This window comes from Hypanus sabinus, chromosome 7 (assembly GCF_030144855.1).
Source record: "Hypanus sabinus isolate sHypSab1 chromosome 7, sHypSab1.hap1, whole genome shotgun sequence".
NCBI classification, from domain to species: Eukaryota; Metazoa; Chordata; class Chondrichthyes; order Myliobatiformes; family Dasyatidae; genus Hypanus; species Hypanus sabinus.
In genome coordinates, this window is record NC_082712.1 from 127,586,419 (window position 1) to 127,613,242 (window position 26,824).

General features: G+C 39.4%; 1 protein-coding gene across 1 annotated transcript in view; it reads left to right on the top strand.

Annotated features, from left to right (window-relative positions):
* The window catches only part of LOC132397544 (uncharacterized), a 215,824-nt gene that overhangs the window by 162,534 nt on the left and 26,466 nt on the right, over window positions 1-26,824 (top strand). Inside the window, exons 50-57 of the mRNA XM_059976370.1 lie at window positions 430-702; window positions 1,933-2,196; window positions 3,801-4,091; window positions 8,401-8,544; window positions 17,712-17,907; window positions 19,011-19,129; window positions 21,703-21,790; window positions 23,413-23,463. Coding sequence (XP_059832353.1) covers window positions 430-702; window positions 1,933-2,196; window positions 3,801-4,091; window positions 8,401-8,544; window positions 17,712-17,907; window positions 19,011-19,129; window positions 21,703-21,790; window positions 23,413-23,463 — 1,426 coding nt within the window. The remainder of the gene's footprint in view (window positions 1-429; window positions 703-1,932; window positions 2,197-3,800; window positions 4,092-8,400; window positions 8,545-17,711; window positions 17,908-19,010; window positions 19,130-21,702; window positions 21,791-23,412; window positions 23,464-26,824) is intronic.

Below are 26,824 nucleotides of genomic sequence, written 5' to 3' on the forward strand. Positions count from 1 at the left end.
TTTGATGAAAAGTTGGAGGGCAGATTATTGGAATTTTATGCACATTGCGTAATGAAGAAAGCAGGAAATTGATGTTCAGGGGATGAATGGTCTACTCTTATGCCATTTCTTATATACTTATGTTTAAAGTACAATGCTTTCAGCTCATTGTAAAGACCCCTTTCACCTAGATGAGGATAAGATGATTTTTCACCTTTCTAACTATAAATCTGATCTTGGACTTGATGCTAGTGATTTTGAAGCACTGTTATCATTCCATTCCTTTTACTTGACAATTCCCCCTGGCCCATTGAGGGTATTTCAGTCTAGTTCATGGAAAGCTCCATCAACAATTTTTAGGGAACTCTGCTCATGACACAGTGAAAGGTTGTAAATTGCATTCATTTTCCAAACAATATTTATCATGATGTAATTTTATTTCTCTCACAGTTCCTTCACCACCCAGAAACATAGTAGTGACCGCTGTCACTAATTCATCACTTCATTTTAGCTGGGAGAGACCAGAAGACATGAATCTGGGAGAATACACTTTTATTGTCAGCTACCAAATGACTCAAGCATCAAATAGTACAACTTATAGAGAAGAAGAAAATAAATCAGCTATATTTAATCTTAGCTCTGGAACTAATTACACCATAACTGTTCTTACCAATATTCTTCAGAATTTGAACAGCAGCTTTGTGACAAAATCTGTCTACACAAGTAAGTGCCTATATTCTTCGCCTGCAAAGCTGAAATGTTTTGTTTGATTACATGAAGGAAAATATTTCACATTCGCTTTGCTTCCTACAGTACATGTCATCAGAGTGAATGTAATTTCTGGGGTGAAACAGCAGAGTAACGGCTAGTGCAATGCCTTACAGCTGTATGATGGGGGTTATAAAGAGTTTGTCCATTCCCCTGTGACCGTGTGGGTTCTTCCAGGTGTTCCCGTTCCCTTCACATTCCAGAGACGTACGGTTAGGACTAGTGAATTGTGGGCATGTTATGTTGGCACTGGAAGTACTTTGTCAAACTGGAGAGGGTCAGAAGGAATTTACACAGATGCTGCCTGAACTAGAAAGCCTGAGTTATAGAGAACTGTTGGCCTCACCAGATCTTTATTTATTGGAGAATAAGACAAATATCGTAGAATTGATAAAATTGTGATGGTATGGATAAGGTGGATGGTCAAAGCCTTTTCCCCATAGTTAGAGAGCCTTAAACTACCGGCCACAGGTACAAGTTGAGAGCGAGTTAAAAAGAACTGAGAGGTAACTTCTTCGCACAGAAGATGGTGAGTACCGGGAATGAGCTACAGGCAGGTACAATTGCAGCATTTGTAAGGCATTTGGATAACTATATGCAGGGGAAGGGGGAACATTATGCGCTTCATACGTGCAGCTGGAACTGGCAGGGAGCATGCTGTGGTCAGCATGGACCAGTTGGGCTGAAGGGCCTGTTTCCGAGTTATACGATGACTATTAAGACAGTTACAGCATGCCCAGCACAATCATTTCTGATTTGATTTGACACAAACAACACATTTCAGTGTGTGTTTCAAGTACATATGACAAATAAAGATAACATTTATCCATAGTTAATAATAGGCACAGTAACTATAATGGTAGAGTCTGATTTTGGGCAGCAGGTGAATATTGAAATCCCATTTTTTTTTAATATTTCAACTTGTGTGTCATATCTACCACCTATGCCCAAAATGCCCCAGAGCAGTGTATTCTCAACTGACCAGCAAAAGTGTGCCCAATTTTGAGAATACACTGGTTGAAAGGAGAAATAGTCTTCCTAACTATGTAACCAACTGAGAATCCCACTGGCAGAGCTTTAAAGCCGCATATTACTCATTGGTAAGGAGTTGACAATGCTGAGGGAGGAATATTAGACAATGGAACAAAAAAATGTGATGATCTTAACATAAAGTTTTATTTCCAGAACCAAATCCTGTTAACATATTTAATGTTTCGGAAACGAGCATCAGCTCAATAAATCTAACCTGGGATGAGCCACATGGGTACCAGAATACGTACAAGTACAGAGTGGAACTACACATTGGAAATACACATTCCAACAAAACAGTCAGGGATCGCAATGTGCTTTTTGATGGCTTGAACCCTGGAGATAATTTCACATTCACCATCTACACCCTGGCAGCCGATGGCACAGAAAGTGATTCGATCATGTTATCTCAGTGCACAAGTAAGTATTAAAGTCCCAGTTACAGTAAAATTACTTTAATCTGACACCTTTGGGATGTTGTTGGTCCCCAAATGCCAGATTTCCCAGAGCATTAGATGGTTTTTCAATTAAAATCTAACATTTTTAATTCCCCATTTCATTTCAGATGTTTCACAGTGGTGTATCAATTTTTATCTGAACCCCTTAATTTTCAACAGAATACAGAAATGGCGCTGCCAGTGAGTTTAAAGAGAATAAGGGAAACATAACCGGGTTAGCTTAGAGGGAGAGAAGGAACTGGGGCTCTAGTGTGCTGAAGGGAACTAGAGCCATGTTGTGCTGTAAAAACCAAATGTAACCGAATGTGAAAACCTGGGTCCCAGTTCACTAAGAAGAATATAGGAATCACACCTGATTAACCAAGTACCAATCCATTTGGATTTACAAACAGTGGGACAGCAGATTATTAGAGTTGTTCCTGCTTATCTATCCCTAACTAGTGTATCCGTCATTTCATCTGATAATTCTTCAGATTATTTATTACTACTTTAGGAAGGCATTGGTGAAGTCAATTTTAACATGGTACTGATCTATTCAGATAGAATATTTGGGCTCTTTTGTCCCTACCAGTGCTAATTTCTGCTAGAGGACAATGGGAACTCTATAATCAGCCTCATTTCTTGAACTAAGAAAACAAAAAAAAGTATCAGAAATAATTGCTGACTCAGCAATACAGTCTAGTATTTGATTTGTTTTATTCTATCAGCAAACACTGCATACTATCCTCACATTCACACTTTTCTGATATATCTATCCATTCTCCATGTAGTTCTGGCCCTTTCCTGTTTTATGTTTATGCCATGTAAAATATTGTATTTCTTAAAACTGGATTTCATCCGATCCTTTACTGCCCAACTTTAAAGTCTACTGAAGTCCACCTGGTGTTTAATATGTTCAGTTTTACTACAACCTCAAGTGCTTCAATCTCCCTGAATTGGATAAACACGTTGAGTCTTCAGGTTTTAGATAATGGATGAAAAAATTGCAAAACGGATGCACACAGGATCCGATTAACAATGATCACCCAGGTAAATACCTTTCTCTCTTAACTAATTGATCTTCTATTTTGCATAATCAAATAATTACATATTATTTTATTAATTAGCTAAGTAATCTAATCCATTCTAAAGGTGCACGAATAAAACACCAAATAAACAGCTCATACTGTTGAAGGGTCAAAGGTTTCCCTTTTTTATTCATTCTCACTGAAGATAAGTGCTGCACCTAGAAAATGCTACAGTATGATTACTCTTGGAAACCCTAGGCCACAGATCAGAAAAGAGAAACAGTCATGTTTCCCTGCATCAATTGTCCAGTAATCTATGAATTAGGCACAACTATGGTTTTTCCTGTAATGGTTAAACAGATTGTCAAGTCCTGTTCGCTGGATTCATACATGCAGATCTCACAAGGAATTGAAAGGCAGTTAATACCTTGAATTGTTTATCTAAACAAATAATTCCTTGCAGAGGAAATAAAGAAAGCAGAAGGCCAAAAAATCATGGGAAAATTCAATGGGAAAACATTTTCATTGTTATACTAATATGAGCTTTTGTTTCCTATAGATGCTGCTGCAATTAGTTCTCCTCTGCATTGTGAAGGAGAGGATCGCAACTCCGTGCTCATTTTGAAATGGACTTGTCCAAGTGGACTGAACAGAGGCTTTAATCTTCAAGCAAAAGATGACTCCACTAATGTTATTAATGAAACTAGTGCAAATTGTACTTCAAATCAAACAGATGAATTCAAGCTAATGAATGTCACATTCTTTACGAAGTATGTTGTGAGCATCACCACCCTATCATGTGGTTCCCCGAGTACACCAGTTAGTATAACTTGCACGTCTGGTGTTAGCAGTAAGTGAATTCTTTCTACCTCTTATTTATTTTAGCCTATTATCTCTTCCTTTGTGGTGCCTTTGGTGGCATACTATTATTTTATGAAGGCAGAAGAAAGTAGTTATTCAGTAATACAGCTATGCACTCTGCTTCCACAGGTTTCCTCTTTGGACCATCCTTTCCTTTGCAATTATTTTTTGTGTTATCCAATAACATCTATGATTTACTTCTTTTGTCACTTCCTCTAGGCGTGTATTACACTCTGTTAAAATCTGTGCTGTTTTATGAATAGAACATTTCTTTCACTCTGAGTTTGTAAGGTTAGTTTTTCTAGTTGTTCAGATCCTCTGTTTTGTACAATTTTAATTACATTTGAATGTAGGTATTTAGTCTGTTCCTGACTAGTCCTCTTTATGAAGGATGCAAATGCTTAATTTATTTTCTATCTAATACATGCATTTTTCCAGTGCACCCATGCCAGATCCCATTTCTATTCCCTTAAGTTAAATTCAGTTTCTTGCATTGTTTTGGTTTTTAGCCTGCTCTTCATTTTGCTCCTATGTAATCTTTCCACTGTTTGGATTTCCTTTTATTTTCATGTCAATGTTTCCCAGACCTCTAGCACCATTTTTGTTTTTTTTTTCCCTTGTTCCCCTTCTGCCAAATCATTTATTTTAAACTCTTAATTATAGACACACACTGCATTATTAATGAAAGAATAAAGCATAGGTGAGGCAACAGAAAAGGGAAACATTAAGGAGTAAGTTTAGGGGGCAGTATTGCCTGGAATCTAGAAGGATGCCTTTATCCTCCTGAAATACTGACCTAAGCTACAAACGTTTATAATTAATGCCCATCAAATGTCTTTTCTAAAGGACAAAATCTCTCAAATTGAAGTAATTCCTCATTACCAGCATTATGGAATTGGCAGTTTCTGACTTGAAACTTGTCTGGATTTGGTTAATAGTTGTATATCCCTTCTATCTCTTCCACATTATGTAGTGTTTTCATAGATTTTGTAGTTCTTTGTGGATGCTAGGGCAGCGTAGTCATAAATTTTAGCCTCACCACTTTCTAGCGTTCATTCTACTGATTTTTTAAGATCCAGTGAGGAATAGGACCTCTGAGCTCTTCAAGCTATGCTACCAGCAAACCCTGATTTACCCTTAGCCTAATCTCAGGACAATTTACAATGACCAATTAACCTACTAACCAGTCTGCCTTTGGGCTCTGAGAGGAAACCAGAGCACCCAGAGAAAACCCATGCATTCCACAGGGAAGATGAACAGAATCCTTGCAATTGAACTCCAAACTCCGATGCTTTGAGCTTTAATAGTATTGTGCTAACCACTGCATTACCGTGGCACCCATTTAATGGACAGGAAGGTAGCAACAAGAAGTGAGTTGGAGGAACTCTTTGAAACCTACTGAATATTGAAAGGCCTCAGTAGAGTAGATGTGCAATAGATGTTTCCGATAGTAGGAGTCAAGGACCAGAAGGTGCAGCTCCAAAATAGAAGGATATCCCTTTAGAACAGAGATAAGAAGGAATTTCTTTCACCAGAGGGTGATGAATCTTTGGAATTCATTGCCACAGATGGCTATGAATGCCAGGTCATTAGGATATATTTAAAGCAGAGGTTGATAGGTACTTGTTTAATAGAGGCATCAAAGGTTATGGGGAGAAGGTAGGAGAATGGGGTTGAAAGGGAAAATAAATCAGCCAAGAGCGAATGGTGGAGTAGACACAGTGGGCCGAATGGCTAATTCTCTTCCTATGTCTTATAGTCTTATGGAAAGGGAGTAAGGTAGGAGAAGGTCATGTTTTGGGGCATGGTTATGGTTATCAACATGCACTTGAATATGCTTGAATTGCTGCAATATCAAATGGGGAATAGTTGAGACACCACTATTCAAAAATTGGCTGATGCTTTGGAATAACTATTGAATTTTTCTAATCTAAGCCAATGAATATCTCTACAGTTTGCTTGCTATAAATATCTTTATGCTCTCTTTTTCAATTCTATTGCTAGTGGCTCTAAACTAAACATCATTCAGAAGGGCAAATATTTTTAAGCTGGGTTCATGGGCATTGGTCATAAAACTTAGCCTATATTAAAAAGCTATGTGTTGGCGCATGGCCTAGTGGATAAGGCATCGGTCTAGTGATCTGAAGATCACTGGTTCAAGCCTCAGCTGAGGCAGCGTGTTGTGTCCTTGAGCAAGGAACTTAACAACACAGTGCTCTGCAACAACACTGGTGCCAAGCTGCTTGGGTCCTAATGCCCTTTGCTTGGACAGCATCAGTGGCATGGAGAGGGGAAGACTTGCAGCTTGGGCAACTGCCGGTCTCCCATACAACCCTGCCCAGGCCTGCGCCCTGGAAACCTTCCAAGCCACGAATCCATGGTCTCACGAGACTAACGGATGCCTATTAAAAAGCAGAGTAGCCATGAAATTCAGAGTCTGCCTGGTGTTAGAATCGTGTTGGACTTAGGCTACATCCACACTAGACTGGATAAATTCATAACTGAAGCTTTTTCTTTTTGTTTTTGCCCTCTGTCCACACTAAAACAGCATTTTTGTCCCCCGAAAATGGAGATTTTCAGAAACACTCTCCAGAGTGTGTAATTTTGAAAATGCCGCTTGGGCAAAGCAGTGGGGACATGGTAACCGGAGAAATCTAAAAACACTGTGATGACGTGCCAGAACAGATGGTGACGGCAGCCACCATTTCATTGTTTTCTTGAATGCAACTTAACAATTTCAGAACAGACAGCAACAAAACTGAAGCCAGAAGCATTAGAAATGTACTCACCAAATACTTTGACCCATAACTTACTGAATAAATAACTCACTTTGCCCTGTTTTCTGTCCTTGCTCGTATGAAGGTGGTTTACCTATTTATGCAAGTACTTCTCTGACAATAGATGTGTAACAGCCTAATGTGTTGGCGCATGGCCAAGTGGTTAAGGCGTTTGTCTAGTTATCTGAAGGTCGCTAGTTCTAGCCTTGGCTGAGGCTGCATGTGTGTCCTTGAGCAAGGCACTTAACCATACATTGCTCTGCGATGACACCAGTGCCAAGCTGTATAGGTCCTAATGCCCTTGGTGGTGTGGAGAAGGGAGACTTGCAGCTTGGGCAACTGCCAGTCTTCCATTAAAAAAATCATCTTGCCCAGGCTTGCGCCCTGGAAACATTTCAAGGTGCAAATCCATGGTCTATCAAGACTAACGGAGGCCTACAACAGCCTAATGTAACATTGTTTGGAAATACAAGATAATACTGATGCCGACATGTTTTATACATTTAACAAGGGGCTTTATTAATGCAACAGAGTTAGTCAGTTTTTCAATGTTTGTCGTCAGCCAGGTCATACTGTCCGTGAACTCCCAGTCGGTTGCCTCCATAGGCTCCAGTATTTGTTTTTTCTAGTTTTAAGTCCTCCTGCGCAAGAGCCAACAGCTGTCTGTCGTTTAAGTTTTTCTAGTCTGCAACTGCACAAACGCGCACAAAGTCTTTCACAGTGAGATTCGACACCAAACACGCCGCTTGTTTTCGGTAGATGTGTCCTGCGCATGCACAGTAGGAGGAGATTCGCTGAAATGTCTGTTTTAATGTGGACAGAAAGTATTTTAAAAAGCAATTAGTGTGGACGCCTATCTTTTTTACACGAAACCGACATTTTCAAAATTATGTGGTCTAGCGTGGACGTAGCCTAGGAAGATGAAACAGAGCACTTTGTTAAGTTATTGGCAGCTGAGGGTGACCATTCAAGCTGAAGGGTAGATCTGAGAGTGTGTTAAGAAACCCCACAACTTCCAACCATTAATCGGCCATTTGGGTAATACAATAATGACTTTAAAATAGCTGCCTTTTGTGTTGTCCCTGAGATCACTGAGTTGAGATTATCCCAAGGGTATACGGATAGAGTTATACAGTATATTTATTCCACAAGTCACCTTTACATCTGACTTGAAGGTGTAGTGAAACGAAGTCTTTGATAGGTGAAATACAGTGAATCCAGTTTCTATAAATAGGAACAAGAAGGAAATGCAAGCAGAAATCTTTCATCCATAGATTAATAGACTTTGTAATGAGCTGTCAGATAAAGGAATTGAAATGTAAGTGGATTTGAGGTCTTTTTCTGAAGATGGAATAAAAGAAGGATATTGAGAGAGAAGAACAAGCGAGATAAATTCATGAATGAGAAACAATTTTTCTTTTGTCTCTTCCCAAATGTTCATATATTTTAAAGTCCTTCCTTTCATTAATCATATGTCCAAGTCATTAAATGCAATGTGTTATCTATCCAATTTATTCATAGATCCTCCAGAACCTTCCTCACGTTTAGAATTACCAGGTCTTAAATTCACCCATAACACAGTGAACTTCACTATTCAACCAGATGCATTTAATTCCACCAACGGCCCAATTGTGGCAATTGCTGTGATTGTGACAAAAAAGATAAGTAAGTACTTACTATTTTAAATTGGTTTCATCCTTCTACTGATTAGACTAATAATTACCTAGTGATTTGCAGCTCATATTGAACCAGAAGGTATAAGTACCCTTGGAACATTCTTTTAATTTAGCTTTAGATTTACTCCAAGCCTCTTCATGTATGATAACACTTGGATAATTCCCAGCTTATGCTCGAAAAATACAGGGACTAAGAAGATTGGATTAAAACCTGATCAAACTTTCAGCAGATAGGCTGGCCCATTCCAGCTGAAGGGTAAATTTTATTTTGTTTGTTACCAGTTTCTTGGGTACCATTGCTACATTGGTGCTACCAGGCTCAGTGTGTGGGTCAACAAGTAGAAAACACTGGAGTTACCATTGCTTGAACTGTTAATCATCATTGGTATGAAGAAATGCATAAAATTACATTTTGTCTAATTTACTGAATGTTTTGAAGGAAACTCATAAATTCATAATGCAATGATTTAATGTTTGACTTAGAAGTAAAGAGTGATGTCACTGCATTCCACAGAATTGGACACCACATCCCTAATTCCAGCAAATAGGATTAACATAGATAGGTATTCATGATTGCCATGCATGAGGTGGGCCCATCTGTGCTGTATCTGGGATAAGTAGTGATAGCACTATTAATTTCTAAGTCAAACAATAAATATTTGCATTATGAACCTGCAAGTTCTGTTTAAGACATTCAGTAATTTAGAAAAATATATACTTTTCCTATCCTAGCATCTTTTAAATTTTGTAATTGTATCCACTACCATCTTAGGAAACTCATTCCAGGTATTTGCCATTATAAAAGCATTTCCTTCCTATTTCCTTTAAATTTATCCTCGCTCATCTCAAAATGGTACCCTCTAATTCTTGACTGTCCTCTCCTGGGAAAAGATGCTGGCTCTCTACTGTAACCTATTCATGCCCCTCATAATTTTATAAACTGCTACAATGTTTCCATCAACCTCTTGTGTTCCAGTGAGAATAAACCTAAATTATCTTATCTCTCTTTATAACTACAGCCTTGTATTCCAGACTAGATACTAGTGAATCTCTTCTGCACCTACTCTATTGCTACCACATCCTGTGCTGTGGTATCCAGATCTGAACATATGCTGTAAGTTCAATCAAACCAATGTTTCTACATCTGCAATATGACGTCCCAACTGTTAAGCTCAATGCTTTGGCCCATGAAGACACACATAACAAGTGCCTTTTTTTCTGCTTTATCCACCAGTGTTACCAATTTCAGGGAGCTATGGACTTGCAACACATGGAATTTCTACATTATGCTCCCAAGGTCTCTGCCAATCACATCATGTCCTACCAGAATTTGGCATTACTTCAAACTTGCATTAAATTCCATCTACCACCATTTTATCTATTTCCCAATGATTTAGAGTATGTCCCATTTAGTCTTGGATAACCTTTTTCACTATCTACAGATCTGCCAACTTTCATATCATCTGCAAACTTACTAACACCTAGTTAACAGCATAACATACATCAGGCTGCTGTTTATTGATTACAGCATGTCATTTAATACCATCTTCCCCTCAATATTAATCACCAAACTTTTAAACTTGGTGTATTTGGCCTTTTGTACTTCCATCTGCAACTAGATTATTGACTACCTCATCAAGTGACCACAGTCAGTATGGATCAGTCATAACATCCCCTCTTCACTAACAATTGCACCTCAAGGATGCTCTTCTCTCTCTACGCTCATGACTATGTAGCCAAGCACAGCTCAAACAATGCTCATAAATTTGCAGGTGGTAAAATCTTAGATGGCAACGGGGAGGTGTACAGGAGTGAGAAAGATGAGCTGGCTGAGTGGTGTTGCAGTAACAACCTCGCAGTCACATCAGTAAGACCATGGAATTGATTGTGGACTTAAGGAAACGGAAGTTGGGAAAACACACACCAGTCTCATTGAAGAGTCATCAGTAAAAAGGGTGAATAGCTTCAAATTCCTGGGTGTTAACCTCTCCAAGGATCTGTTCTGGTCCCAATTTATTTACACAATCATGAAGTGGACATGCCAGTGACTCTACTTCATTAGGCATTTGAGGAGATTTGATATGTCACCAAAGACTCTTGCAAAATTTTGTAGAAGTATAGTAGAGAACATTATCAAGTCAATAAGCCCTGGAGCTTCACCCGCTAGTTACCCACAACTCCTAGATTCAGCCTTTGGCACTGTGGAAAATGGTAATGAATTATTCGCCAAATTCATGAACATGTTACAGAACACGGGTGAAAAACCATCTGCCTACCTTCAGAGGCTACAGGTAGCATTGACTCTGACTGTAAAGCAAGGTGGAGTTGCCAAAACTAACAAGAGGCTAACAAGCATCTCTTAAAGCAGTTTGTAGGGGATTTTGGGACTGCTCCCCAATCTTAGAGCTGCAACTATAACAGAAAAAATGAAAATTGCTGTCATTTACTGAGCTATTGCATTTCTACACACCGAGGAAGGCAAGTATGCTTCCAGATCTGTATGCACGGAACAGCATTTAGGAACAGTCAAACAACATGCTCAGAACACAGATGTCTGTCAAGAAGATGATATAGCAAAGCTAACTTAAGTTATTTCTCAACTAACTAAACAAATCGCTGAGCTTCAAAGTCAACTAGCCTCTCTACAGGCTACAAAACAGCAGAAGGTAAAAGCAAGCTCCAAGACAGCAAGTGATAAGCCACTAAAAAGAAAGGCTGACACAAAAGATAAACAAGAGTCCACAACCGCTAACAAACAGCCAAGTGTAAAATCTTGGTACTGTTTTAAATGTGGCAAAGATGGGCACATGGCCAGCACTTCCTGCAATGAACCCAATCCAGTATTCATAGCAGAAAGGAGAAGACAGTCTGAAAAGAGATGGAGTGAGTGGTAGTCATGTTATGGTACTCCTAAGCCTCATTTTAAACTAGAAGTGGTTCCTGTTGTGGACAAGCAGGGATTAGTGTTGACAAAGCATATCCCAAAAGCTCTAAGATCTTGCTTTGTGAAAAAGTCCCAGAAAGAGAGCGAACGCGTCATGAAGTATACTGAAGGTCATCTGGTGAACTCAGGTGATGTGGTTGAAGTTAGTGCTGACGTTGTACAGGCCGTATGAGAGCATTGTTTTACCCAACAGACAGAACCTTCCACAGATGTTGCCATTGCATTTGTTGGATCCTTAACAATGCAATAAAGAGCTTGTATCTTCCTGTCAGGATTAAAGGCAAAGTGAATAAGAATAAGGAACCTTGCTTCTCGAGGGATATTGGAACTCTGATAAGGAAGAAGAGAGAGATATATGATGTGTATAGGCAACAGGGAGCAAATAAGGTGTTTGAGGAGTATAAAAAGGCCAAAAAATACTTAAGTAAGAAATCAGGAGGGCTGAAAAAAAGATGAGGTTGCTTTGGTAGTCAAGGTAAAGGATAATCCTAAGAGCTTCTACAGGTATATTAAGAACAGAAGGATAGTAAGGGATAAAATTGATCCTCTTGAAGATCAGAGTGGTCAGCTATGTATGGAACCAAAAGAAATGGGGGAGAACTTAAATGGGTTTTTTGTATCTGTATTTACTAAGGAAACTGGCATGGAGTCTATGGAAATAAGGCAAACAGGTAGTGAGGTCATGGAACCTATACAGATTGATGAGAAGGAGGTGCTTGCTGTCTTGAGGCAAATCAGAGTAGATAAATCCCCAGGACCTGACAGAGTATTCCCTTGGACCTTGAAGGAGACTAATGTTGAAATTGCAAGGGCTCTGGCAGATATATTTTAAATGTCAGTATCTACAGGTGAGGTGCCAGAGGATTGGAGGATAGCTCATGTTGTTCCGTTGTTTAAAAAAGGCTCTAAACCTATTTCAGCAAATTATAGGCCGGTAAGTTTGATGTCAGTAATAGGTAAATTATTGGAAGGAGTACTAAGAGATAGGATCTACATGTATTTTGATAAACAGGGACTTATTAGGGAGAGTCAACATGGCTTTGTGCATGGTAGGTCATGTTTAACCAATCTATTAGAGTTTTTCTAGGAGGTTACCAGGAAAGTAGATGAAGGGAAGGGATGTCTACATGGACTTCAGTAAGGCCTTTGACAAGGTCCCGCATGGGAGGTTAGTTAGGAAGATTCAGTTGCTAGGTATACATGGTGAGGTAGTAAATTGGATTAGACATTGGCTCAATGGGAGAAGCCAGAGAGTGGTAGTGGAGGATTGCTTCTCTGAGTGGAGGCCTGTGACTAGTGATGTGCAACAGGGAGCAGTGCTGGGTCCATTGTTATTTGTCATCTATATCAATGATCTGGATAATAATCTGGTAAATTGGATCAGCAAATTTGCTGATGATACAAAGATTGGAGGTGTAGTGGACAGTGAGGAAGGTTTTCAAAGCTTGCAGAGGGATTTGGACCAGCTGGAAAAATGGGCTGAAAAATGGCAGATGGAGTTTAATACAGACAAGTGTGAGGTTTTGCACTTTGGAAGGACAAACCAAGGTAGAACATACAAGGTAAATGGTAGAACACTGAGGAGTGCAGTAGAACAGAGGGATCTGGGAGTACAGATACATAATTCCCTAAAAGTGGTGTCACAGGTAGATAGGGTCATAAAGAGAGCTTTTGGTACATTGGCCTTTATAAATCGAAGTATTGAGTATAAGAGTTAGAATGTTTTGGTGAGGCTGAATTTGGAGTATTGTGTGCAGTTTTGGTCACCTAATTACAGGAAGGATATTAATAAGGTTGAAAGAGTGCAGAGAAGGTTTACAAGGATGTTGCCAGGACTTGAGAAACTGAGTTACAGAGAAAGGATAGTTTAGGACTTTATTCCCTGGAGCGTAGAAGAATGAGGGGAGATTTGATAGAGGTATATAAAATTATGATGGGTATAGATAGAGTGAATGCAAGCAGGCTTTTTCCACTGAGGCTAAGGGAGAGAAAAACCAGAGGACATGGGTTAAGGGTGAAGGGGGAAAAGTTTAAAGGGAACATTCGGGGGGGGGGCTTCTTCACACAGAGAGTGGTGGGAGTGTGGAATGATCTGCCAGATGAAGTGGTAAATGTGGGCTCACTTTTAACATTTAAGAAAAACTTGGACAGGTACCATGGATGAGAGGGGTATGGAGGGATATGGTCCAGGTGCCGGTCAGTGGGACTAGGCAGAAAAATGGGTCAGCACAGCCTAGAAGGGCCAAAGGGCCTGTTCTGTGCTGTAATGATCTATGATTCTGTACGACAGTTACACACAAGATGATCAGTGTGGGGGATTACCAGTCATTTCTCATCTCTCTGATGCTGAGATTACAGACTTGCAGCTGATCCTTGAAGAGGGGAAGTCATCAAGCAAATAGAAACTGGAGAAAAAACCATTCCCTTCAGTGAGAAACTCAATCCCCAGACTTTCTCAGAGAATGGCATCGTCATTGACAGAGTGCTTTACAGAAAAAGATGTATTGGAGATAAAACAACATACCAGCCTGTTCTACCTGAAAAGGTTCAATCTGAAGTACTTAAGAGTCTTCACAATGACTTTGGTCACATGGGTACTGATTGTACCCTGGATTTAGTCAGAAGCCGATTCTATTGGCCCAAGATGGCTGCTGATGTGAAACACAAGATTAAAATACATGGTCGATGTGTAAAAAGAAAGACCTTACCTGAGAAAGCTGCTCCATTATTGAATATTGTGAGCTGGTCTACATGGACTTTCTTACCTTAGAACCTAATCAAAGTAACATAAAAAATGTGTTAGTAATAACTGATCGCTTTACTAAATATGCGTTGGCTATTCCCACACCTATCCAAAAAGCCTGGGAACCCTGGAGATGAAAGATAAAAGTCACTGGTGAGAACTTGTGAAACCTTTAGTCTATGCTTATATTGTACAGGCAGTCCCCGAGTTACGAACATCCGACTTACGGACAACTCGTACTTACGAACCGAGGAAGGAGAACACCGTCTGCCATTTTAAGTTGGATCACAATGCCGTCCGCCCTGTTAAGTCATTGCCATTGAGTGTTTAACTTTGTATTTGGCTTAAATTGTTCTTAGTAAGAGTGACCCTGACCCTGCTCCCCACCCCATTCCGGTCGGCTGGTGGCGCAGTGAGATCAGTGTCAAGCTGGAGAACAGAGGTTCGCGAGTTCAATCCATTGACAGACCGCTCCTGTGCTGGGTTGTTGTCGATCTAGTGACTCCCGTACCATCCGTGCTGGGTTGATTTCGAGCTCGCAACTCGACCGCTTAAGCAAAATACACAGCCACTTCCAGTTTAAATTCCCACGCGGAATATTGTGGAGGATCAAATACCCAAACCCAGCACAGCCCTCACTTGTCCCATTTGGCCTGTCTCAGTGCGGTGGTCCTTAGGACCCAGTGGACCTCGGGAGCCGGCAGAGCTCAGAACTCACCACCCACAGTGTTTCTGTTCCATTGACAGTGTGTGGTGGTCCTTATGTCCCAGCGGACCTCGGGAGCTGGCGGAGGTTGGGACCCAATGCCCGCAGTGTTTCTGTTCCATTGACAGGAAGCGACCGGGATTGAAAATAAAGTGGAAATAATAAAGCATTTGGAAAGAGGTGAAATGCCATCAGTCATTGGAAAAGCATTAGGCAACAGTCGGTCAATGATCGGAACTATTTTAAAGAATAAAGTGAGAATAATGGAGCATTTGAAAGGCCCTGCCCCGATGAAAACTACAATTATTACTAAGCAATGCAGTGGTTTAATTATTGGAATACATACATTTCTTTTGTGTTTTATATGCATAGAAAGGTAAAATATATACTATATACTAAGACAAACATTTGACTAACTGAAGCTAAATAATACCGGATGTACTTGTTCCGACGTACATACAAATCCGACTTAAAGACGGACTCAGGAACAGAACTCATACGTAACCCGGGGACTGCCTGTACTAGGAATGAGATGACTGGTTTTAGTCCGTATGTTCGGATGACAACCCACACTTCCATTTGACTTAGCATTCAGACTGCCCTTGAAGGACAGACATGGTATGTTGCACTCTCACTATGCACAAAATTTAAAATCTTATCTTCAGAAAAGTTTCAAGATAGACTCAGGGAACTCACAGAAAATGGCAGACCAAAACAAGACCAGATATGACAAACATGACAGCCTCCAAGATGAAAGAAGGAGACCAAGTGCTGGTAGGGAATACGTGCCCACCAGGTGAAAACAAACTTGCTGATAAATAGGAAGGAATAGTCGATGTCATGGGGAGCCAAGCTGGTGATCTGCCTGTCTACAAGGTACAACCTCAGAACCAGTCTGGGCCCATACAAACGTTGCATAGGGATTTATTGTTCTTTTGTGGATTTCTTCCTTCTGAGGATGATGAACAACTTTCTCCAGCCCCTTTTCACAAGTATAGAACTCACAGGAGTACTAAGAATGGACAGTTGGCCGAAGAGGAAGAAAATCCAATTGACCCTGAAGAGGAGGAGGATGGGAGATTTATTACTTCGGACCAAAACTTGACATTGTAGATGAACCTTATAAGAGTCAAGAAACCTGTGAACAGTTACACGAAAGAATTGTGAGCTCAAATCCAAGCCCAGACCAGCCACTTGCAACCACTTTGGTCACAGATCCAGTGCTGAAATCCCAAAGAAATGAAAGTTACTTATCTGATGTAGAGGAATCCACTGTAGAAAGTAACTTGCCTGTTAGTCCTGAAGAAAACCCAGTGGAAGAAACAACAAATAAGGAAATGCGTAATCATTGTATCCTACCTACCTGATGAAAGAAATCTGGAAACTTCATCAAATCCAGATGAGTCTGAGATTCGACAAGAAAAAGAGATGTGATATATTAGTTTATTCTTCATTTGAAGGATCTGAATTTGATGTTTCCAAGGTATTGAAATAGGAGAATCTTGTCTATGGCATTTCCATATTGTAGATCCCGTTCAGTGCAATTAAATGCAAAATAAAATACTGTCGACTCAAAGTAAATTTCATTATTCACAGTGTTCAGGAGAGCATTCTTTCAACTGCATCAATATGATATTTTCCCAAATTCCTATTTTACTCGTGGGCATGTGGTTATCCTCTTTTGCATTGATTAATCAGACCATAGGGTGTGTATACCCTATAAGACTAAATATCAATTCCTTTAAGCCATATGGTTGTGCCTCCAGATTTACTAGTCGTTTGTGCATAGAGAAGATATTTATCTGAAGTGGGAATTAGACCCATCTTAAAAAAGGAGAAACAAAATAGATTAAATGTCAAATCCAAGTTTATTGTCATATGTACAAGTATGTGTATACATAGGTGCAATGAAAAACGTATTGCAGAACAACACATGCACCTAACATCACGTAAGAGCCATTTACAAGAGGAACATAAATTATATATAACTTTTACAGGAACAAAATCAGATCAATTAAAAATCTCCATTTCTGTGCAAAGAACATTCTGCTGATCAAAATCTATTTTAAATTTTTAGTCACTTTCTTATAGTCTGCTATCTGATTATTCTGAAATGCCAAAAGTCTGGCAACGGACTCATTGGAATTTATTTCCTATGCTCCCTTCCAACTGGCCTCGTTCTATTTCCTACACTCGCTTTAAGCTCAGATGATTTCTGTTTCTTGTGCTCCAGTAAAACTCACCAGGAACTGCATTCTCTCTGCTCCCTTGAAATTCATTGGAACCCCTTGTTCTGCATCCCTTAAAGCTCACCAAGTTCTGTTTCTTGCACTTACTTGAAACTCACTAGAGCCCCATTTCCCATGCTGTCTTTAAACTGTGGATTCACTGGAGATTTTTAATATGACTGTGGAACATCATTAAAAAGAAAAGTGAATTAGAAGAATATCGGATTACTTTTACATTGTAGTAACATGCAGGGCATTATGAGTTAATATAATAATAAAAATACAAGTTAAGTACTTTTCCATGTTTGCATACTGTAAGATTTGATCTGATAATTACTTTGCAGTTATAGCACAGTTTACTTTGTGAAGGCAAAGAAAGTAAAAGAACTATGGAAATATTTGGAAGATTTGCTTAACTAAATAAAGTTAGTGAAGAAGGAAATTTCTTAGCGAGGAATGAAAGGACTCAAGTTGATTAAATGTTCTTGATTCAGTCTATACCTTATGTTCTTAAGATTTATATTTTTTGTTACAGACTCTGTTCTTAATGACGAAGATCTGGAAATACCATTTCGCGAAGATGTGTCTACTTATGTGACATATGTATTCAATACTTCTTCTCAAAATACCAAAGCAGCTGCTCCAGCAAAACCCATCAGTATCACCATAGGAAATAATAATAAAAATATGGGATATCTTAATAAGGAGTTAACTCCTATGACCAAATATCAGTAAGTTCTGTGATGGTTATAAACCTTTCATCACTTTCTAGAAAGGATACTGCTATCTGAAATCCAATATGATAATTGTTTCTGAGCTATGAGATACTTCATTCTTCCTAGAACTAACTTGAACAATTTCTTACTTCACCCAATGCATAACACAAATACATTAAAGCACTAGATATTAATTTGATGTACATCTATCAACATAGAAGAAGAAACGGTGCTTTAGATGGTCATTGATCAGACATCATTGTTAATGCACGGTCTTCATTGTCCCCTTGGTTTCATTAATGGGCCAGTATAAAGGGTGACCATTCTATCCTTATCTGAGTTTTTGAGTTGTAAAAGATAGTGTAATATGATTTCCGCAGTTGCAGTTTGATAAATGATTGATTTATGCCACATCTTGCTTTTATCTATTTATACAAAATCATCTGAGAACATATCAGTTGACCATCAATATCCATTCTTTTAATTGTTCAGAGGCCTAGTCATACAGCATAGAAAGAAGATCCTGGCTCACCACACCATATCAACCATTAAATGGTCATTTGCACTAATCACATTTCTCTCCTTACATCTCCATCCAGGCTTTCTACCTACATTAGCTCATCCCAATTCTCCCACCAGTCATCCAAAACAGTGGCAACTTACTGTGACCATTTAACTACCAACCAGCTTATCTTCAACAAGTTAGAGAAAAGCAGAGCATTTGAAAAACCCCAGAGAATTATAGAGAGAACCTTCAGACACAATGCAGACAGTACCTAAGGTCATGATTAAGCTAATCATTGAATTTCTTTGAAGCATTTCAGACAATATGTACTTAATGTAGGAACCAGCTTGACTTGCACAGTCAGAAATTAATTTTTACGAAGAATTTAACCAGTATGATGGAAATGTGATGCTTGTTTATTAGTGTGACCCCCTCATTGTCTGTTGCTCACTATCCTAAAAGTTATTAGGCTTGTTTTATTTCCTTTGTTCAATGCAACAAAAATATTTTCACTAAGTTCTTGAATTTGTGTTTTACAAAATTCCACTAAACAAATTTCAAATCTCCAGATGCCAGCATCTTCTCTAAAAAATTTTACTTTGTTTTATTTCAGATTTAGTTTGGCTGGATTTACAAGATTGCAAATTAAAGGAGAGGAGATAATTGATTCAAATAATTCCATCTTTACAAAGTATCAATATTCAGAGGTTGTCACGTTGAAACAAAATCCAGGTTTATGTGATTTCTAATTTACTTCCTGCACTGTTAAAGCTTTTTCCATAATTATTTGAGTTTATTTTTGCTATATTATCTTCTTCCTTGTTCTTGTTTTGCAAGCCAAAAGGGAAATAGAAACAGAAAACCAACAGCACAATACAGGCCCTTTGGCTCACAAAGTTGTGCCAAACATGTCTCTACCTTAGAAATTACCAGGCTTACCTATAGCTCTCTATTTTTCTAAGCTCCGTGTACCCATCCAAAAGTCTCTTTAAAGACCCTATTGTATCCAACTCCACCACCATTGCAGGCAGCCCATTCCACACACTCACCACTCTCTGCGTAAAAAAACTTACCCTTGACATCTCCTCTGTACCTACTCCCCAGCACCTTAAACCTGTGTCCTCTTGTGGCAACCATTTCAGCCCTGGGGAAAAGCCTCTGACTATCCACACGATCAATGCCTCTCATCATCTTATACACCTCTGTCAGGTCACCTCTCATCCTCCGTCACTCTAAGGAGAAAAGGCCAAGTTCCCTCAACCTGTTTTCATACAGTATGCTCCCCAATCCAGGCAACATCCTCGTAAATCTCAGCTGCACCCTTTCTGTAGTTTCCACACCCTTCCTGCAGTGAGGTGACCAGAACTGAGCACAGTACTGCAAGTGGGGTCTGACCAGGGTCCTATATAGCTGCAACATTATCTCTCGGCTCCTAAACTCAGTTCCATGATGGATGAAGGCCAATACACCACATGCCTTCTTAACCACAGAGTCAACCTGCATAGCTGCTTTAAGCAACCTATGGACTCGGACCCCAAGATCCCTCTGATCCTCCACACTGCCAAGAGTTTTACCATTAATGCTATATTCTGCCATCATATTTGACCTGCCAAAATGAACTACTTCACACTTATCTGAGTTGAACTCCATCTGCTACTTCTCAGCCCAGTTTTGCATCCTATCAATGTCCCGCTGTAACCTCTGACAGCCCTCCACACTATTCACAACACCCCCAACCTTTGTCATCAACAAACTTACTAACCCATCCCTCCACATCCTCATCCAGTCATTTATAAAAATCACGAAGAGTAAGGGTCCCAGAACAGATCCCTGAGGCACACCACTGGTCCCCGACCTTCATGCAGAATATGACCCATCTACAACCACACTTTGCCTTCTGTGGCCAAGCAAGTTCTGGATACACAAAGCAATGTACCCTTGAATCCCATGCCTCCTTACTTTCTCAATAAGCCTTGCATGGGGTACCTTATCAAATGCCTTGCTGAAATCCATAGACACTACATCTACTACTCTTCCTTCATCAATGTGTTTAGTCACATCCTCAAAAAATTCAATCAGGCTCATAAGGCATGACCTGTCCTTGACAAAGCCATGCTGGCTACTCCTAATCATATTATACCTCTCCAAATGTTCATAACTCCTGCCTCTCAGGATCTTCTTCATCAACTTACCAACCACTGAAGTAAGACTCACTGGTCTATAATTTCCTGGGCTATCTCTACTCCCTTTCTTGAATAAGGGAACAACATCCGCTACCCTCCAATCCTCCAGAACCTCTCAATTCCCACTGATATTGTCAGAGGCTCCTCAATCTCCTCCCTCACCTCCCACAATAGCCTGGGGTACACCTCATCCGGTAGAATAATACCTGTCCCTCAGACTGTCCCTCAGTCTCACCAGTAGTTGAGTGGACAGTCAGCAGTTCTCACTCTAAAGACTCCACATTTGCTGTTTGGATCCAAGGTTAGGGGAGAACCAACTAGTAGTATCAACTGACTTATTATTAATTTTCATGTCACCACCCATCACTTTAGTTTCTTACATTGGATATCGACTTTTGGGGTTGCATAATTTCAAAGTTGATTTTATTGTTAAATGCACAAGTTCATTGGTGCAAGGAAATACTTAGTTGCAGCTGCGTCACAGGCACATAGGATCAGAGAGTCAACATTCACAGGAAAAACAAATTAACAATAAAAATATACAAAATTACACAATCAGAATGAACAAAGAGACATTTATTCTAGTGTAATGCAGTTATAGTGTTGTTTTACTGAGGTAATGATTGAAATTGTGCAGGTTGAGTCAAAGATACTGTACATTTTAATGACTCATTTGTTTGTACTACATCAACTTAATTGTTCAGAATCAGAATCAGGTGTCATGAAATTTGTTAACTTAGCAGCAGTTCAATACAATACATAATATATAAGAGAAAAAAAACATATCTAGTAACACAGGGTGATTTTCAGCCAACTAATCTGGGTTAAATTTTAAACCATGATTCAAGGATCAGGTGTCCTCTGGAAAGTCCATTTCTAGTTGGTTCGCCAATTTCTGGTAATTATTCATAGTTTCGTTCAATTCGTGAAAAAAATTGGGAGGAGAAAATCAAATGAATTAATTTATTTCCCTTATTATTTCTAATGGATACAAGTTCTGACAACCCAAGTTGTAAATTCTTGTCATAGTTGTTGCAGGTAGTTGTATGCCCTGCAAAAAATATTTCCTCTGAATTTCATATATGAAACCATGGGTCTCAGGACTTGTGTTGTGTATTGCAGGTGTCATTATTGGAGCTGTGGTTGGGAGCATCCTGGGTGTACTTGTCATAATTGTACCCCTCCTACTGTTTTTATGGCAGAAAAATCGGTAAGCTGCGTCCTCAGTGGTATGGTTGTTGGAATTGTGTCCAGTCATCCATAAACCATATTTTCAAACAGATAAAATAACTTGTAAGAGGCCATGCTCTGAATTCATGTCAGAAAACAATGATGAATTTGCTATTTTAATTATGTTGAATTCTCTAGAAAAATGTTCCATCTTATTCAGAGCAGAAGAACTAGAGTCCATAGATTCCTTTTTAAGTTGTGATGGGAGGGGGCGTATTCAGGCTGATCAACATAATTTTTGGGTTGGCAATAATAAATATATATCAGGAACCCTGCAGAATCTGCAGTATGTTAAATTAATCCATTCAAACATAAGTTACCAGGACACAGGGCATGCAGCATGGAAACAGACTCTTTGGCCCAACTCATTCATGCTGTTTGTGTTACCCAGTGAGCAGGTCCCATCTGCCCATGTTTGAACCTTGTCCATGTACTTATCAAGATATCTTATCAAATGTTGCTAATATGGTCACTTCAACCACTATTTCTGGCAGTTCTTTTCAAGTATACACCACTCTTTATGTGAAGAAGCAGTGCCTGGTATCCCATTTCAATCTCTCACCTCTGCCTTGTTTTTTCACTCCCCCTTCCTGCCAAAAACACTATATACTTTCACCGTCTATGCCCCTTTTTCACATCACCCGTCAATATCCGACATTCCAAGGACGAAAGTCTAATCCATACAACCTCTCCTTGTAACTCAGGCCCCCAAGTCAAGGCAACATCCTAGAAAATCTTTTCCACACTTTCCCTAGTTTAATGATACCTTTCCTGTAACAGGGTGACCAAAATGTACACAATACTCCAAGTGAGGCCTCACCAGCATCTTATATAACTACAGCATTATTTCCCATCTCCTATAGCCGTACCCTGACTGTTAAAGGCCAACATTCCAAATGCATTCTTCGCCACCCCATCTACCAATGTTGCTACTTTCAGAGAGTTGTGCACCTGCTCTCCATGGTTCTTTTGTTGCATAACACACCCATGGGCCCTGCCATTGACTGTCAGAGTCTTACCCTGGTTGACTTCCCAAAATACAATTCCTCTCATTTACCTAGTTTGAAAGTCATTTGCCAGTCCTGTAATTTTTCATAACCTTCTACACTATGTATGAAACCACCAACTGTAAACTTAGTAACCATCCCTGGACATTCACATCCAAATTGTGGCACTCCATCGGATATAGGTTTCGATCTGAGAAGTAACCTTCGACTATCACTCTCTGTTTCCTACCACTAAGCCAAAAATGAATCCAATCTGTAATCCCCCCCCCCCCCCCACTCTGGATCTCATGTGGTCTAACTTCCTGGAGTTGCCTGCCATGAGGTACCTTGTCAAAAGCCTTCCTGAAGTCCATAATGGGCTTATAAAGAAAATATTTTGGGGATATATTATATGATACTATGAAGCATTTACAAACGTTTGTACATATGCTAGTTGGCATTGATCAATTCCCATCATTGATCAATAACTTAATCATAGTTGGCCCAATCCACAAGAGGTCCTCATACCAACAGAATGCCAATAAACCTTGAATAACTGAGTTGCATTATTTACCAGTTTCCAGTTATTATTATTTGCTTCTGTCTGTTCACACAGAACAACGTCAAAAAGCAAGAATTTAACTTTACCTCCAGCCATGAATCTCAGGTAATGTTTTATTGGGTAATCCAAGCTAAGGGCTAAGGTTACTAATATTAGAATATCTTTGTAAAACAAAAATGCCTGAGGATGTAATGCTTAACCTGAGTTTATTGCCCTTGAGATTGCAGCAGAAAGACAATGATAGAGTTTCTATTGTTTTGATTTCCAGCAAAAAGAATGATTTAGAATAGACATGAAGTGGTGATTATTCAAATCAATAGAGAAAGACTAAGAGAAGTAAAGTGTATTATTGGATTGATAATGCCAAGTTTAAGATTGAAGAATAGAAACATTTATGTACTGGCTGATGAACTAGTGAGGATTTATGAAAGGTATAACTTATAAACCTCTAGATAACAGAAGAAACATATATTAGTGCAGTCTTTGGATTGATATTTCAAAATCAAGTGATAATGAGGCGCTCACACTTTTGTATAAATTGATAAGATTATCTCAGTCAAGTCAAAACAGTGAATTTAATTTGAGCACAATCCAGAAAGTTTCTGGAGCAATATGTTCCAGGGCAATATGAATGCAGTCCGCTCTGGGTTTTGTACTGTTGTCACAGTGACCATAAGTCAAATAAATTCAAAGTCAAGTTCTTTATTAGGGTCAATTCTGATATGAGTAAGCTTGATGGCTAATGCAGACAATTATGTTAAACTTTTTAGAAGTGTTTGAAAGTTAAACCCATAGGACAATAATGGGATTTGTTTAAAACAAATTTAGTGCAGTATTAGAACAGTACATAACAAAAGAGATGTGGTCGACAAAAGAGATGAGTATTAATATAAAAATAAACATAGTGCAAAATCACAAAGTGTAGATCCAGGGGGCTGAAAAGGGTTTAGGATAGAATACCTAGTGTTTCAAAAACACTGGTGGTAAATGAAAGATTGTAGATAGGGCTCTAAGCACACACAACAGAGAACACTTCAGACCAAACTCCTATCATCAGAATCAGGTTTATTATCATCGGCCTGCATCGTAAAGTTTGTTAACTTAGCAGCAGCAGTTCAGTGTATCACCTAAAATGTTAACTCTATTTCATGTTCCACAGATGCTGAGTTTTTCCAGTGTTATCAATTCAAACATGTATTTTTGATTTCGATTTACAAGGATGTTAGGTGTGAAACTCTCACAAAAAAGTAGCCATTGAGGGCTTATTTAATCGTTTTGAATATGAGATTGATAGAATTTTATAAGAAAATATCATTTGTTATGGAATCTAGTCAGAAAATTGGATTTATGAAAGAAATCAGCCATAATTTCATTGAATGGAGAGAAAATGCTTGAGGGAGGCATCTGCTTGGGGATAAAATTAAAACTAGACTTGAAGACAACCCAACCACAGCCAATCCCAAAACAACCTGAGCTTGAGTACTAGTATTGCTACACTGCACAGTAGATTAGATTAGATTCAACTTTATTGTCATTGTGCCGAGTACAGATACAAAGCCAAATGAAATCCAGTTAGCATCTAACCAAAATGCAAAGAATAGTGTTATTTACAAAATAACTGCGAATAAAAGGTAAGTGCTACAGAACACAAATATAAAAGTACTGTGGCAGTACAATATGGGTGCAATACTGCTTAGCGCTGTGATGTGAGGTTCAGCAGGGTAACAGCCTCAGGAAAGAAGCTCTTCCTGTGCCTGCTGGTGCAGGAGTGGAGGCTCCTGTAGCACCTACTGGATGGGAGGAGAGTAAAAAGTCCATGGTTAGGGTGAGATGCATCCTTGATAATGCTTTTTGCCCTGCCCAGGCAGCATTTATGGTGGATTTTCTCAGTGGTAGGCAATTGGGTGCTGATAATCCACGGGGCAGTTTTCACCACATGCTGAAGTGCTTTGCAGTCCGATACTGGAAATAAGCTGCAGAAAGCATGTGTGATAGCACAAAGCAAGTAATCCTGACCTTGATAAAGAATTTAGCTGGGCAGACACAATCTCACCCAACCGAAAAGATTAATCAGAATGCACACCAGACCAGAGCCAAATCCAATGCGTATAGTCAAGGGCTAGCCAAGCATTCATCAAGCAGCCAGACTCTTTGCTTGATGTGTTGATCAACCTACACCTGTTTACTGCCAAGTAGCCAAAGATACTCTTGCTGTGACAATGTGCACGTAGTTTAATTTTGACAACTCAGGGTTGACACTCCCCAAGTTTGTCCACCATAGTATAACCATTGTGGTTATACCCACTCATGGGGAAGGCTTTGGGAGTAAACCCGAAGAAAGATCCAGAGCCTGAGGCAGTCCTATGTTGAGTCCAATCCTGACTGGCAACTCCTGTAGCGCCGCAGGGTCAAATTGTATCAATCACTGCCGTTCCTTTGAATTCATCAGCTGTGTGGAGAGAGGGAAGCTGCTGCATGGGCAGCAGATTGCTCTCCATATCATACTGGCTTACAACCTGACTCGCATATCAACTGACAATGACATAGACAGCTAGGATGCAACATCCATGGTCAACCCCAACCAACAGAGGGTCTCCTCCTTTTTTAATACCGTCCATTCAGGAAACATCCTGGTAAATTTCTCCTGCACCATATCTCAAGACTACAAAGGTGGTCAACTGAAGTTTTATACAGCTTCAAGGTGACTCCCCAACTTTTATTCTCATTGCACTGACTGATCAAGGCAAGAATGCCATACACCTCCTTTACCATCCTGTTTCCACTTTCAGGAATCTATGGGTTTGCTCCCCAAGATTCCTCTATACATAAAAGCTTCAAATGGTCCTGCCATTTGCTGTATGCTTTCTTCGTGAACTTAACCTAACAGTGCCACATTTCACACTAGCCCAGATTAGACACCTGTCAATAATCATTATTAATTAACATATTAGTAACAATTGCCATAAAAGAATTTTAAACCAAAGATGTTCAGGTGCCAATGCATTTAGTAAAGGCAAAGGATTAAAGGCAAAAGCGTGTTGGTGCTGACTGACCTACAGGCAACAGGTGTCGGTACATACAAGATTCACGAAGGGGGTGTGCTACATTGAAGCACATTGGAATACTTGAATCTAAACGTAGCAGTTGTGCAGAGGAGGATTTGACAAATTTTTGACTTTGAAGTTAGTAGGTTTTGAAGCTGCTTGCTGCTAAAATGCAGCAATGCAATGACAACAAAGTTCAGGGCCATTAGGTAAAGAGTGCAGCAGTACTGGCAACCACCAATTTCCTGCCACCAGACAATAAAGTAAAAGGAACTTTAAATTACGTTTAAATATATTGGTGAACGATTAAATCTCTCTCTCTCTCTTCCTCACTCTCACTTTGACTCTCACTCTCTCTCTCTCAACAGGACACTAAAGACGTACGTATGAAGTTGGTTTTATACTTACACAATTTTTCCATA